We start from the raw sequence: 16,918 nt of genomic DNA, 5'->3' as shown, positions 1-16,918 counted from the left end.
ATGGTTTTCATGAGCACTGTGATGGTGGGACAGAGAAGGAGTGTGACGAGGAACACAGTCGTCACATCCTGAGGGAGACAAAAGGGTCAGTAAACTGCTTTTCATTTTAGTTTGCTTGTCTCCTCCCCCCCCCCCCCGCCCTTCTTTCTCTGAGACAAGGTAGCCTGGGCTGGCTTAGAACTTAGGATCTGCTTGCTTCATCTCCTGAATGCTGGGATTCTAGGTGTGGGCCACCGCGCTCAGCTGAAGTATCTTTCTTGTATAAGCTACATGGACACTGAGCTGTGTCTTCTGAATTGCCTTGCAAGTCATGAAACGGCACAAAGAGGAGCCACTGAATTGTGAACAAACCCCTGGAAAAAGCAGAGGTGCCTCTCTGAGGAAGGGTGGGGAAAGAACATGCCAGGTGGCTTCAGGGAGTCGGCTGTCCTGGGTGTCACACTGGTTTTCATTCCTGCTCCTCACTATCTCTCTCAGCCTCCATTTCCTTCCTGAACAACGTGATTCTCAAAATTCCCAGTTACTGACAGAACTCTTGTATGGGGACACTGACAGACAACCAATAGCATTTCACATACGTTTCATCGAGCAGGACACATAAGAGGCATGATGACTACCGCCATCATGCCAGGTTAGGCAGAAGATAATGCGTGAATCTGGCGATCTGAAGACACCAGCAATCAACAGGAACACATAAAGTTCACTCTGTCTGTGTGTGCCCAATCTTCCCCCTCTTTTGTATTATCTTGTTTGGAGTCAGGGTTTTGCTATGGGGTCCAACATACAACCTGTGATCTTGACTTAGGCTCTCAAGTGCTAGGATTACAGGTAGGGGCTACCAAACACAGTGTCCATTTCTTTCCTTAAAATAACTTAATATCTTAAAGGATGAGATAAAGAGAAACTCGGAAGGCCATGTAGAAAAAGTATTTTTTAAATTCATTTTTTTCCCTCTGAGTATATTTAAATGGCCAGTTGAGTGTTTGCAGCCAATGGTCTAGGAAAAGTCCTGTTTGGCCTGGGATTGAAGGTTGTTACCATAATCCAGTTACTCATTGCTTAAGGCTATAAAGCTGAAAGTCCCTTCATAGATTTAATTTTTATACTCAAAATATTATTACTTAAAAAATTCCCCACATTACTAGGTGAAAACTTACTATATTTAGAGTAAGAAAATACGACTATCAAATAGAAACCAATCAGAAATGGAGAAGAATTAACATTCACCACAGTAACATAATCTGCAGCACAGTCTCAGGATTCAGAACATGCCCATTATAAACTGCATCCAAGGTTACACCTTGCTGAAAGAGTCACTGGTGCAGCACTTACAGTGTCAGCTTGGAATATATTTACTATGTATTTCTAATTAAGCTCTGCTGAGAGAGCAGGGGAAGGTAAGGAGAGAACATGAATGAGTGAATCCAGACTATCACCAATTCTGGATTAACTGAGCAACCTGATAAGGAACTACTGAGTAAACCCTTATGCTTGCCTTGTCTCTGCCACTGACGGCCTTCCCAGTTACTGCTTCTCACCTGCGGCACCCTCTCACTGTGCTCCATGACCCACCGAGGGTCTCTCTCTCTCCTTGTTAGAGCGTCCTGTCAACCTGCCAGGAGAAGGTCCAGCAGTTTGGGCCTCCATCCAATTTCTTCCTCCCCCGCTCCCCCTAACCCCCTCAGACAGGAAGTCCTTAAAGATCAGAGCTACTCAAGCTCGAGGGATTTAGAACTAGGGTCCAGGATAACTATTAGTATTATTTAGTTATAAGAGACTTTCATTTGGAAAATGTATTCTGATTTCTAAATTTCACAACTCGACCAAGTACAGAATTTCAGTATGATCCAGAAATCCTAATCCTAGGTATATATACAAAAGAATTTAAATGGTGTTTCAAATAGATATCTACACATAAGTGTTCACACTGGTCAAAAAGTAAAAATAAGAACTGTCAATCAAATGCTGAGTGTGGTGGTGCATGCCTTTAATCCCAGCACTTAGGAACCAGAGGCAGGCAGATCTCTAGATCTCTAAGTTCAAGGCCTGACTGGTCTACAAAGTGAGTTTCAGGACCAGCAGGGCTGTTACACAGAGAAACCCTGTCTGGAAAATGATTCCTAGAATCCACATGGCAGCTCACAGCTGTTTGTAACTCCAGTCCCAGAGGCTCCAATGCCCTCATCTAGTCTCTGTGAACACCAGACATGCACGCACATGGCATGCAAACATACAGCCAAAACTTCCACACATATAAATGGAACACTGTCCATCAATAGCTTGACAGATAAATGGAATGTGTATACATGTACACTAAAATACTATTCAACCACAAAAAAGATGGAGAACCAGAACATGTCCATAGCACAGCTGAATCACAAAGACAATATGTTAAACCAAAGAAGTCAAGCACAGAAGGATACATTGTTCAATTCCACTCACATGAAACATCTAGAATAAAGTAATTCAGAAACAAAGTAGAAGAGTTCTCAGGGGTTTGTGAAGGAAGAAATGGATTTCTACTTGAGTGACAACTTTTGTATACAGTGGCAACAATCATGCAATACCGTGAACACATTAAATACTATAGAACTGCACACTTTCAAAGGATTAATTTTAGATCATGTGGACTTTTTAATCAGTAAAAATGTTGACTATACTACTATAGCCAGTATATACAGGGATATAGGAAAAAGCAGACAAAGGGGTATTTCACAGTAAAAGGACATGGTGGATGCTGAGTGTGAGGACATACATGATGGCCCAGCACCTGCCAGGCCGAGGTGAGTTCTAGGAATGAGTTCTAGGCTAGCGTGGGCTATGTAGTAAGACTTCATTAAGAAGAAAACAAAATGCCAGACGGTGGTAGTGCATGCCTTTAATCCCAACACTTGGGAGGCAGAGTTTGAGGCCAGCCTGGTCTACAGAGCAAGTTTCAGGACACGAAGAACTACAGAGAGAAACCCTGTCTTGAAAAAAAAAAAAATCAAAAAGGCAGAGGGAGAAGAAGAAATGATAGGGAAAGAGATGGGAATCAAGAGCTAGAAAACCTGAAAAATCTATGTGCAAGCTGTAACTCTGTCTTTACTAATAAGGCTATCTTCTAAGTTTAGTTTATTTAGTATTTTGCACACGTGTGTGCGCGCACCCCCCCCCCCCCACGCACACGCCTGTTGTGTTGAGTATGTACAGGTCAACAAGACAGCTCTGTGGCATCAGTTCTGTCCAGCTTCCCACGGGCTCTGGGCATCCGACGCAGGCTGTCAGACTGGTCCAGCAGGCACTTTTACCCACCGAGCCACCTTGCTGGAGCCAAGGTCATCTCCAATGCGTCATTTCCCCTACGTGAGCCTGAGTTCCACCATGTGAAGAATACGCTGTGCTTATTATCTCCAAGGCTGAGATTCAGAAAGTACACCAGCATCTTTAACACACCAGGGGAGAGGTGCTGTTAAAATGACGAAAGTTGGAATGTACTAGAACCCCGAGAGAAAAAAAAGACAGTTTGGTGCTTTTGCTCTCTAGCATACGATCCTGTTTCATATACTAACTAGTTTTTATCTTAACATGTCCTTTGTGCTGGAGGAGGCTTGTTACAGTCTGAGGTGATTTTTGGTGCTTATCAAGTTGGGTCAGTTTTCGTCTGAATCTGCAGCAGAGACCTAGCAGGATAAAATTCTGTCTTGTGAATAAGGGATATGATAATCCCCAAAGGGATTCTGGAATCAATCTGTAGTCTATAACCTTCAGCTAAAACTGATCTCTAGCTGGAGAAGGCCATTTCCAAGCTCCACTGGTGACACAGACTGGGAAGGAGAATGTCGTCAGTGTCTTTTGATAGAGCCCTCAATAAACCATGTATGAAAGGGAGGAAACAGGTGAGGCTCCTCGTGTCAGGTTCACATAGTAACGTACACTTTACTCAGTTCAGTCAGTAAAGGCAATCTTTTCCTATTTGTCAACACACCATAAAGCAGGAAGTCATCAGCCACCTCAAAACTGTCAAGAAAATAATTCAAAATTATTAGAGAAGTTATACTATCACATACTTATGTTCTTATAGCTAGCATAGCTAATATATTTAGAGTTCTTTAGAAACCAAAGAAAAATATAAAACAATATATTAGGTTATAGAGGTGTGCCTACTCCATACAACTGTATGTACAGAAGGCAAGCCACACATGCCACACACATGGCTTGTTGGGGGACTGACAAACATGGTCTGGTTACTCTGGTGCAGTGAGGAGGGCCATGACAGGACACTGGTGGTCTGAATTCTGCTCATGGTTTGTGCTTGGTGATCCGTGTGACCCTGAGCACATCTGTCCCTTATCAGCATGAGAGGTGTCAGCAATGACTTCCTCCAAAGGTTTTTCTGTTTTAAATTTTAAATAGAAGAACTTATTCTCCCAAGTCTAAGAAGCCAATATTCAGGTAAAAATAAGCCTGAGTTCACTCTCCTGAAGAGAAGTGAGGAATCCTGAGTTCCATTACTGTCTTGGCAGGATCTGGGGTGCCTCAGAAGCAGCTTGGGAGGTTCTGCAGAACAGTGTGAAGCTCATTGGATCAGAACAGGCCCAGGATCCCTATTGGACTCATTTCTGATGTCACTAGAACATGCATTTTCAAATATCCCATCTATAAAAGCTTATAAAAATAAAAGTTTTATTAATGAATACATTGTAAGAAAGCAGACAGGAAGGCTCAGGAGAGCTTCCCAATGCTAATCCCGCCGTTCTTTACAACAATCACAAAACTAAACCAGCTAATTGGAATAGATATTTAACTCTCATTTTTGGTAGGTTTTCATAACATAACTTACCTTGAATTTGTGTGTGTGTGAAGGATTTGAACTTAATTTTCAACTGTTATCATTTTGTCTGAGTAATATTTTAAAGAAACACACGTGGACATGCACAGAGTTCCTTTCCAATAGCTTATTGTGCTCTTAGATCTATACAATCTCCATTGGCAATCAGCACTAAATGCCACTCTGCCCTCTGCTTAGGAGCTAACTTGCTGCGCTCACCCATCTTTACAAACCTTGCTATATACTTTAATCCTTTCAAATGCAGCTACGACATAAAGTATTACAGACTTTTAAAAACCTGTTCTCTTGAAAAAAAAAAAAAAACTGTGGAGCATCAGTAACCAGATAGTATTCTCAAATTTCAGTGATCTAGTCCACGGAGCCACCCTATGCACAGCACTCTGCTTCACGCAGTACATGGCTTTAGCTGGCCAAATCTTTTTTTCCCCCCAATGAATCAGTAGAACAGTAAAGATCTACTTTTTTTTTAAGCAGTGGCATATCAATGAGGCACAGATGTGTATTCCAACTCTGCATGGATGAGCACACTGTTCAATAGTGCTGGCTCACACGGTATCAGGGCGAGTTATCACTTCCCATGAAGGCACTCTTATCACCAGGGCCCAGAGAGGTGGCTGCAAATCGCAGCCTTTTTATTTTCAAGGCAGTTTTGCTGAACATTCAGGCTTCAAAGATTCACACTTCCAAAACTCTATAAGAGTTTGTGAACGCTCAATTTGCCAAAACTGTTTACAGTGTAATTGGGCACCGTACCTGTGTCCATGAGATAGCGGAGGCGCTTCTCCACCAGCGCGGCACGGGTGTCAATTTGCTTTTGCTCATTCTCTAGTGCTGCCAATTCTCCTACAACATACTGACTGGTGTCTTTGAACCCTTTCTGTTAACGAGAACAAACAGGAAGGGGGAAAAATCACTTGTAAGTTGCATTTTTCCTTTCTACAAACACTTAGTAAAGCACTTACCTAGAGAAGCGAACACACACTTAGAATCAACCTTAGTACCAAATCCCACTCCTGCCTGTGATTTAGGGATCTTTCATATGCATCAAGTATAACAAACTGTTGCAAAGACTGAACATTTCAGCTATTGGGTGTTACACTTATAAATTTACCTCCAGATTTGCCAGATATAAAAAGTTAACAATGAGTGAGATGGCCTTTTCCTTAGCGTTAAGTCAGTGATTTAGGTATGAACAAGATGGGGAATTTTCCCTTTAATGACTATTAGAACAGATCTTTCATTCAAAAGTACAATACATAGAAGCAGGGTTTTACTATGAAGTTGATCCTTAAATTATCTAGAGAGAATCAGATTTCTTCTGTAGAAACAAACAAACAAACAAACAAAAAAGATACTTTTTTTTTTGCTTATGTGGAAATTATATCATTTAAAATATTAAAAAAGTAAAAAAAAAAAAAGGTGACAAGTATGGTGATATATGCCTGTAATTCCAGGATGCAGGAGGCAGAAAGGCAGGTAAACTGCTTAGGTGTCCAAGGCTAGCCTCATCTGTGTAAGCTCTAGCCTTGCCAGGGCTATCCAGTGAGGCCCTGGCTGAAAAATCAGACACCAAAGGAAACCAAGTTTGTATTATCTCCATAGTTTCTTCCAGATAGATCCTGTACATCACTGAGTTGAAATGTTACTAATCTTTAGGGCTATAAATTTTAACCAGGCAAATGATCTCAAACCTTGCTACTTAGAATATAATTCAATTAGTTTACTGTTTAATTTTCTCTTTAATCAAATTTGTATTTGTATTTGAAATTTTACTTTCATAGTAATCCATAATTTAAAAATGGTCTTATAAGTTTTATTTGAAATAGAAGTTCTATTATGGAGTACCAGTATAACTTTTAAGTTTTAATTTTCATATATATATGTTTGTATATACGATATTGTTACAGCTAATAAATAAAAAGCTCTCCTTGTAACTCTTGTACCCTTTGACATTTCTAGGTATTAAACGATGGCTTAGTGGCTACCCATCACTACCACTATCATCCATATGCAAAGCATTATCCATTCAGAGACAGAAGTGGTGGAGTCTCCTGTCAAATGCTTCCCAGCCCAGGAAGTACACTGACTGCTAGGAAAGCTGGGACACACTATTTTAGGCACTTCTTAAACAAGGAGCACAATCAAGACTTACAATTATTATAAATTCTCACGGTCAATAAATATGTTCAATTCTACTAATAACTTACTTTCTGAACTACTTAAAAACTGCATTCATTTGTGAAGTCAATTTATAACTTTTACTTGTTAAATTGATTATGGCAGCTGATAAATTTAAAGTTAAAATGTTTTAGAAAATGATAAATAATCTGATAGTCTTGCAGTCACTGATACAATGTCACTATATTGTTTAAAGATTCACACAAAATGGACAGTCTTCTATTTCAATGTGTGCTACTGGTAAGTATAAAATTAAGAATAACCTGGGGGACGCTTCTCCTACTAGCCAGCACAGCATTTCTAAAGGGGCCTTTTCTGTCTCCAGTCCCATCCAAAGGGATAAAACAAACATTGTAGTTTGCAGACAACACAAACAGAAAAGCGGAAATTGTAGCAAACACTAGACTTCACTGCGCAGTACAAATTCCTATCAGATCTGTGAGTCCTGCAGTGCTGTGGGCAGTTGTCAGACCCCTTTAGTGTGAGCACACACCACACATACACATCCTACAGCTCACTAAGCTACGCCTGCTTTCTCAAGATACACCAGGGATATTGTTTTTGTACTTTTCTGGGTCTCCTAAAGGTGAGAAGCAGAAAATGAGGCACCTTTGGAGTCCCAAAATGCTGCTGATAACTTCGAGTTGCACTTAAATGATTTTAAAATTCCCAAAAACATGATTTTTAACAGTGAAAATATTCAAACTGTAGATAATACAAAAGTAACACCATTAAAGAGAGCTGTGCTTCTTTCTAGACAAAAATTCAAGTTAAAACTTGTTCTCCTTGCTTCTGTCCCGCAGCTGTCCATCAAAAGCAGCTTTCTCCCTGCGGTCTATCAAATATTTCCCTCACAAATCAATTTTACACATGATCAGCCCATACCCCTACTGAGCTGAACCTCCCCGTTAATTAAGTGAAGAAATTACCATATATATTATATTAATGCAAACATCATTCAGCTAGTAATTCACGGCTGATCTGGATAATGGAAAGGTTGAACACCCATTAACCCAAGCCAACAAAATGGGTTGGCTGAGAAATTCTAGCGGGTCTCATGTGACTTCTCCCTCTGACTGCAGCCCTGCGGTATCTGCTATTGTAATAATTAAAATCCTCCCGGTAGATCAATACTGGAATCTCTTTATGGGAAGTGCCCTGATGGAAATGTCTCAAGGAAGCTGGGGCTGTGGAACTCTGAAAAATTCATTTTTTTTTTATCTGACAATTATCACCACACTGCAGACTAATTCAGCAGCGTACCCCTCTCACACTGCTTTGAATGCACTGGAGATTGACATCTTAAAAAACCTAACATCTCATTTTAACAAATAAAGGCACTATTTCCACATACAGTTTGGAATTATCAGCAATCATGAAACCACACAAAAAATTAATATACATTAAGTACTTCATCTTCTGATGGCTTCCTCTGAGTTTCAGTTATCACTGTCTTCTCCGCATTTCCTCTCTTTGTATCTTCCTGGATTGATCTCTGTCTTTTCATCTCTTAAAAAAAGGGGAGAGGCATGTAAAATTATTATAAAGCTTGATATTTATATATTGAAATGTGGCTTTACATTATCAGCATTTCTCTATTTAATACATATACACCTACAGTTGAACACTGTTACACCACAAGACAGTTCTAAAAGCATTCCTACCTGGTCTACTCTCAACATACTGACTGAAAGACTGGAGTTGAGTTTTCCTGACTGTAGAATCCTTGTTGAACACAACAGGATTTCTGAACCGTTCTGGTGCTTTTTGTAATCGCTCAGTCCGAAGATCTTCCCCGCCATTCTAAAAGCAAAAGAACAGACAGCACAACAGTTCAGAATATGGAATTACATGCCGGGGAGGGAGGTAATTTTTACCAATTTATGATAATGCTGACTTTTCTGAGCTATCTGGCAGCATTTTAAAGTACTATAAATAGCTCAACAGCAGGTTCTTCGGCCAGTCGGCAAAAACTTTGGAACACATGGTTTAAACCCCTGATGACTTTGATGTACCAGACACTACGAGCCCTTGTGTCTTCCGCGGATGATAAGCATCATTAGAAGCCATGTTACCGCCTCTGCCCCGTCTGTTTGTAGTCCTACGGACTTGTACAACAAGAAGAAATAGTCTCCAATTTTATGCCCATTCAGATAAACCATTAATGCTGGGTGAGGGCTAAAAGGCAGGATTATAACACTACCCCACTGAACTGAATTTCATCAGCTATAACTTTCCAAAGCCCGATTTGTAAGTAAGCCCTTTACAGCCAAGGAAACTACAATTATCTTTTCTGGAGCTTCCTATGTTAATACTGGTAACAAATTCAAATGGTTCTATCAACAAGAAATATCCCAGAAGACTGAACCACCGCAGTGTGTGGAAGCTGCAGATACCGAGGTGCTGTGTACCAAACAAATATTTCATTTTATACCTAATCTTTTATTATTTTTATTAAGTGTTTTGAAAGTAAATAGGGAAAGGCTAAGATGCATGACTAATAGCTGAGCCTGCTGAATGCTGAAACTGGTTATCAAAAGCTACCAAGACTTTGCCCTTCCTCTGCATTGAGACAATCAGTAATGAGGGAGCCCTCCAATGGCCTATTCTCTAGCCTCAAGGAGGCCTGGGATACAGAATCCTCCAGGGAAGGTAACAGTTTATCCTTTTCCACAAACACAGAATGCCTCATTTATAAATGTGTAAACTGCATTTTATTAAAAAAATAAAAACCCAAATCAATGCTGAAAGCTGCAAGGGAGCAGATGGACGCTGTGCGTTCTTTCTAAACACCATTTTCAAAACCTCAACTAAAGAGAGTCACACAAACGCAATCTGTTTAAAGTCTATGTTTTGTTGGAATAACTTTTAGAAATTACTACAAAAGAGCTGTTTGGAAAACAAAACCAGTTTCATATATGTAGATGACTAACTTATAAAAATTAAACATTTGTGTAATTTTTAAAAAGTTGTCTGTTGCATTTATCATTATGATCAATCTTTTAATATCTTAACTAGGTAACTAAGTTACAAATACTTTTGGCTTTAATTTCTTAAAGTATGATTTTTTTTACTGTTATTTTAATGATTATCCAATAGTCTAAAACTCAAGTCTTTACTAAGATAAACAAACATGGCTAATATTTTTAGGGCTGGCAACATGCTAAAATATCAGTATGATTAGCCAGTAAATCCCATCTTAAGAAAGCTTTTTATGACTAGGAACTTCTGCCACTTTACAAATGTATTCCTCTAAACCCACTAATTCAGTTAGCCTTTTCAATCCATTGTATTATTCTTAGGCAAGCTTCATTCTGCATTAAATCCAGAGCAGAAAGCTAAATTGAAGGAAAAAAAAAAAAAAAAAAAGACACCAGACCCAATCCAGGCTTCCTTTTATTCAGAGATAGAGACGAAAAGTCTTCTGCCTCCACCACACACTTTCATCACTAATTTCAGACACGACCTTACAGGGAGCAATGAGAGCCATTGTTTTGGGGCTTCAAAGCAGCTCTGTCAGGGGGAGGAAATCCTTTCAATCAGCAGGGCAATCCCCATAGTCCGCAGGTGGGTGAAAAGTTACACAGGACTGCTATCCCCAAAGCTGGAGAAATGCTAATGATAGAATGTGGGGAAGGAGGTGGGAAGCTTGGGTGGGGACACTATAGAGAGCCTGTAATAACAATAATGACATGAACACAACGCCACTTTGTCTAAAATGTTACAGTAAATAAGAGTCATAATGGCACAAATCTCATACAAACAACTGCTTTAAATTCAACCCCATTACCGTCTTCAGGTATGACGGATTCTTAGAAATAACACTAATTGCTCATTTGCATGGGTAAAAGGTTTAGACAGAAAACCATGCTAGAATTCTCTCGGCAATATTCCTCTTAGCAAAATCAGAGTTCAAGAACAGTTTCTGCACACCCTCGAATTGCTTGAGACAGAAGAAACAGCAGTCTCTCTGGAGTGAAGCTACTAAGGCAGCTCTTAAGTTAGGAAGATTTACCTTTACTCCTTGCTCCGAGGTATCGGTTACAGCTTTCTGGGCAGCACTGGAGAGTGAGTTTACCACCTGTGGCTGGGCTTCTAAGAGCTTCTTCAGCTTCAAGTCCACCAACTTACTATTTTGTTCTGTTAAACATGCAAATACCATGAATGACATATAAGAGGACTGAGATGCACAGGGTACCAATTTTAAGTGGCATCACAAGAATATTATTAAATTTCAAAAGACATTGGGGCTAAGACAACATGTCAGACTAGACACACAGAGAGCTCTTTTGCTATATATTTTACCCTTAGGGTTAATCCCTTCAAAATATGATCAGCATGCCTAAAGATAATGAAGATGCAGCTTCATTACCTGAAAAACAGAAACACATCACACACACACACACACACACACACACACACACACATAACTATATACATTATACACAATAAAACAACAAACTAGATTATTTTTTTGAGTTTGGCTCTTCCCCTATATTCCTGGCTAGCTTGGAACTCACTATATAGAAAAGGCTGGGCCTGAACTTGCAGTGATCCTCCTGCCTCTGCCTCCTAAGTGCTGGGATTACAGGTGCCTGCCAATAACAAACCCTGACACTTGAATTTAAATTCTACCATTTCAATTATTTTAGTATGTTAATTTACACATGCAATATCATCTTGAAACATGTTATTAACATGATCTTGGTGTCTTTAAGTGTGTGTGTGTATATATATATATAATATATATCCAGCATCAAAATAGCGTATGTTTGCAAATACTTTCCACTTAAACAGCAGAAATACAATAAAGATTATCATGATTTCAGAATGTATTAAATATAGATTGAAATGGAAAGCAACCAAACTATGGCTATAACTTTTCTTTTTTTTTTTTTTTTTTTTTTTTTTTTTTTGGTTTTTCGAGACAGGGTTTCTCTGTGTAGCTTTGCGCCTTTCCTGGGACTCACTTGGTAGCCCAGGCTGGCCTCGAACTCATAGAGATCCGCCTGGCTCTGCCTCCCGAGTGCTGGGATTAAAGGCGTGTGCCACCACCGCCCGGCCCGGCTATAACTTTTCAAAGGAACAATTTCAAATTATTTTACCACGTACATTAATCTCTAATAATAAAGTGGTTCAGAAATGAGTTGAAACAAATATTTCTACTTAAAATTCACACAAAGTGTTTTTTTTTTTAATAAAATGGTTTTGTAAAAGACATGCCAACTTTTGGAGAATGGTATTTTTCACAAAGATTAATAACTTTTCTAATTATAATATTCTTAATAAATGTCATTATCATTACTTTCATGCAAATTTTTCAGTTTACACTGCCAGGCTCCTTTTTTAAACAATATCTGATGAACTATGGTCAAATCAAGATAAAGATTGAACAATTTATTATTAAAACATTATGACTTTTATATACATATTAAAAAAGGAATTTTGGAGAAAATAAAGCAGGATAAAAATCACACTATTTCTGTGTACTTCCAGATTCCAGTTTGTATTCCTATCTTTTGTTACCATAAGCACAGCTATGGAATGCAAAGCATGTGTCTGCACATGCCTACACTTAAGGCATGCTGAAGAGTATTGGTTGTGGAGAAAGTTGGGTCACACTGTAATCCTAGCAGCTGGGAGGCTGAAGCAGGCAGATTACCAGTGCCTGGGTAGACTAGGCTAATACAGGGAGGTCCAGACCAGCCTGAGCTACAGTGAGAGTCTGTCTCAAATAAAACAAAACCAAAAATCCCCAAATAACACCAAATAGGAGATGGAGACATGCTTTCCTTTTCAGCAGTGAATTTTAATTTTTAGCTTTTATTATTTACTTATTTATTTATTTATTTATGTGTGTGTGTGTGTGTGTGTGTGTGTGTGTGTGTGTGTGGATCTGCTTGTGTATATGTGCATGTATGCGTGTGCCAGACACTGACACCGGATGTCTTCCTCAGGAGCACCTGATATTTTTGAGACCGGGTCTCTCACTCAGTGAACCTGGTACTCACCCTGTGGGCTAGCCTGGCTGGCCGGCAAGCTCCAGGAACCCACCTGGGGTCACAGAGCGGGGCCTCCACACCTGGCTTTTTAACCTGGGTGTTGGAGATTGTACTTAAGAGACCCATGCTTGCAAACAAGCACTTTCTTGAATAAACCATCTCCCCATCTCTGAGAGAATTTTCCTAAGTGTAAGAGTCAAACTTGCCAGGATTAAAATTAACCAGATTTTTAAAATATCCCACAAAAGTTATAATAGCTAATTTTTCCATATTACCTAAGAAATGGCTAATTTCCCTGGTCTTTCTAATTTACTTTAGAAGGACATACACACTGCTTATTTTACTAATTTTATAATTCCATAGTTAGAAGTCAATCTTCAAGTCCTCCACAGTAACTGGTTACTGAGCATTCTTTCCCTTCTCTCCCCTCTCTCTCTTCTCCCACTCAGTTCCTAAGAAAGAATTTTGTGGTAATTATAAATGGAGGACAGGCAGACAGCAACAAAAATATTTTCTTAAAGAAAAACTAAAGATAAGTTCCACTGCTTTAAAGAAAGCAGCTGGAGAGATGGCTCAGCAGTTAAGAGCATTCATTGGCTGCTCGTACAGAAAACCCAGGTTCGATTCCAAGCACCCATATGAAGGCACTGGATGTAATTCCAGTTCCAGGGGATCTGATGCCTCCTTCTGGCCTCCACAGTACTAGGCACATAATATGGTACACAGACATACCTGTAAGAAAAGCACCCATACACATAAGAAAATAAAAATAAAAAAGGTTTATTAAAAAAGAACTCAAAGGTAGCTTTAATTTTGAGCTAAACATTTAAAATGGTTTCCTCAAATACTAGAATTTTCTTTCACTATTTCAAGCACACTGGCTGCTATACAGAAATGGTATATCTTAATACTGAGTCACAAGGGAGGGATTGAGAAAGGCCCTGGGTTTTCTCAAGTGCTCCTTGTGGTTAAGAAGGCCTTGGACGGCTGTGTCCTGGAGAAGTAACAAAGCAGGTCAGTCTGTAAGGACACGTCAGAGGTGGGACAACGCGGCTGTCACCCACTGACACCGTGCTGGACAGGACACTTAGGAGACACTCTAAAGAGGATGCCAGCGTTGTTACTGCTGCAAGAATTCAACTTGAGAAGCTTCTCTGGAGCCACTCGGCATCTGCAACTCTGGATTGCTACCTGCTGCTTATTCTGAATGCAATGCATACAGAGCACACACTAAGACAGCATCTTTACAGTTTAAAGGAGAATAAAGACAAACTGCAGTGTGACTCATTGACTTGATAGAAGATGTGACGTTAATCTAATTGTCATCTATACAAGGAGTTTTCAAAGTGTCCTACTGTAATCAATTTTCCAGCCCATGTAAAACAGCCATAATATTTAAAGTAAGCAAGAAACTTGCAAAATAATACAATTAAGACTATCTATTTTGAGAGAAAAATCTCACAATAAAGCCCAGGTTGGCCTCAAACTTGCATGTAGTCCAGGCTGTCCTGGAACATGCTTACTCTCCTCCTACCTTGGCCTATGTACAGCATACCCAGCACTGCCATGATTAGTTCTAAACTAAGTAGGCATGATCTATGGTTTTAGATTTAGATCTGAACTATTCCACAGTTACTCCACATGTGGTATACAACAGCACATCACAACACAGAAGCAGTGAGGAAGCCACTTACTGAATGCCTACCAACTGAAACTTAGAGTGATATTAGCAATAAAAGAACCCATGTCATCATTTACTGTATCAACATTAAGCTATTTGAACATTCAACTGGAAACAAAATAATATAAAAATTAATGGAAGGTGGATTTGACTAAATGATCAGTGAGGGCATAAGATGTAAAGAGACTACAAAAATAAATTATTATTGATGAGATATAAAAATATGATAAAGCTTGCCATGCAATAGGACACAAAACATTTATAATTTGAAATTACCGGGAGTATCAAGGTCACTTTCTATATTAGTAAGTTCATCTCCACCTCCTACAACAAAGCCTTCAGGAATGTCCTCGTTAGTATCTATCTCAATATTATCATTTTCATCTGTAAGAACATGTAGCAATAGTGTTAGTATATCATTTATATCTTTGTCCTCAACTCTAAAGAAGAAAAACTACTATTTCAATGACATGCTCAAACTCAAGTATGACAAAGATAAGCAAGTTAAGAACTCAGTTTAAGTCACTTTTCCACGGTTAGATAACAGTTATACTTTACATTCTTATGTCAAAGCTGAATTATCACATCAAAGCAAATGCAGAAGTTTTGACAATTTGCCACCCACTGTCTCTGAATCACTGAGCTCATTAAGTCCTTGTGTTTTACCGTATAATCTACTAATAATCTCTAATACAATAGCATATGAAAATAAAGTTGATTTGGTGAAAAAACACCCAAAACTCTGAGTTTCATTTTTTTTTATCATTTATTAGATAATTTAAAAATGCATAAGCACATCTTTGTTTGATTTTTGGCTTTCCAATCAGCCACCGAGAATGCTAATAACAGTTACCACTTAACAGACTTCCCATCCACTGTATGAGCCAGTTAGAAGAAAACAACGAAGAACAAAAAGACTGGAAAGGGCCTCCTCCTGGCAGGTGGGAACGTAGACACAGAACGGCTGGCTGCTGGGAGCAGCAGCTCAAGAATCACATATGCGGCTCTATCACCTAAGCATGGTCGGTCGCTGAGAGCTCTTCTCTCATCAACTACGCCCGGCACAGGTATGCCACTCGTTCTCTGAAGGTGAACACCTTCACTTCACGGTCCTCAAAACTTCTCCAAACAATTCTGTAGCTCAGCAAATGAATTAGCAAATACTTCCAAGTGCTAAAAAGGTAATCAAACACTTTTCTGAAGTAATCTGTGCCAGAGACATTAACTATTAATGATTTCAGGAGAGCTAGTTATACGTGGCTGCTGTCAATCAGTCACCATTGATTATTACTAACCACAATTAATCTAGAATCAAAGCACAAAATTCAACACTCATTCTTTTACTCCAAAAAAACAAACAAACAAACAAACAAAACTACATTAGTGGCTCTCATCCTGGGAGGTCACATATCAGATATCCTGCATAGCAGATATTTACATTACGATTCATAACAGTAGCAAAATTGCAGTTATGAAGTAGCAATTAAAATAATTTCATGGTTGGGGTCCCCACAACATGAGGAACTGTATTAAAGGGTCGCAGCGTTAGGAATGTTGAGAACCACTGCGTCTATAGCATTCTGTTACGTAACTTGCAAAACACTATACTAGATATCGAGGAGGTAAGTTTTTAATTTAATTTAATATTATAATCACATTGGACTGATTATAATACCATGAAGGATCAGAGTTATGGGGTAAAAAAGAAGGCACAGAGCAACTCCAAAGATAAAACGGTTACTCTTTGCCAGTGACACCAGGATTTCTTTCTTGGAGGTAGGAACTTTTAAGTTAGGCCAACTGAGGGAAGGCATTACAGGCATGAAAGTCGAAGGTAGGCTCTGTTCTGTCCAGTTGCTCAGGCATACTAAAGGGAAAGAACAGAGGTAAGGCTTGAAGGGTACAACGGGAGTCAGCCCAGAGGGTGGAACGGGCAGCTGAAATGTTAGGTGGTGGAAATGGAGAGATGATGGAGCTCAACGAGATTATGTACTTTTCAGCCCACCTATCTGATCGTAGTTGTGAAGTGTGTGTAGTTCATGAGCAGCAGTAGCAGTACCTGAGGCCCTTGCTGTAATAGACAGCTTCAATATGACACCTACAATACTGTTCTTGATTACACTTTCGTATCTTCATGGGAAAGAAACAGCATTGTAAGGACCTGGGGACAGAGGATGCTATCCGTGCAGACAACAACATCATCCATGCCAAACTGTTGACCTAGCT

The 16,918-nt window shown here is 39.4% G+C and overlaps 1 protein-coding gene across 13 annotated transcripts in view; it reads right to left on the bottom strand.

Annotated features, from left to right (window-relative positions):
* The window catches only part of Ehbp1 (EH domain binding protein 1), a 275,408-nt gene that overhangs the window by 35,578 nt on the left and 222,912 nt on the right, over positions 1-16,918 (bottom strand). For 6 of the 13 annotated variants that reach the window (XM_059275363.1, XM_059275364.1, XM_059275355.1 and 3 more), the window contains 5 exons: positions 14,969-15,076; positions 11,025-11,149; positions 8,674-8,812; positions 8,412-8,518; positions 5,585-5,708 (listed from right to left, as the gene is read on the bottom strand). In XM_059275363.1, coding sequence (XP_059131346.1) covers positions 5,585-5,708; positions 8,412-8,518; positions 8,674-8,812; positions 11,025-11,149; positions 14,969-15,076 — 603 coding nt within the window. The remainder of the gene's footprint in view (positions 1-5,584; positions 5,709-8,411; positions 8,519-8,673; positions 8,813-11,024; positions 11,150-14,968; positions 15,077-16,918) is intronic. The other 7 variants (XM_059275366.1, XM_059275367.1, XM_059275357.1 and 4 more) reach the window with 2 other exon arrangements.

This window comes from Peromyscus eremicus, chromosome 10 (genome assembly GCF_949786415.1).
Source record: "Peromyscus eremicus chromosome 10, PerEre_H2_v1, whole genome shotgun sequence".
NCBI lineage: Eukaryota > Metazoa > Chordata > Mammalia > Rodentia > Cricetidae > Peromyscus > Peromyscus eremicus.
This window is presented reverse-complemented; position numbering and strand designations above follow the sequence as displayed.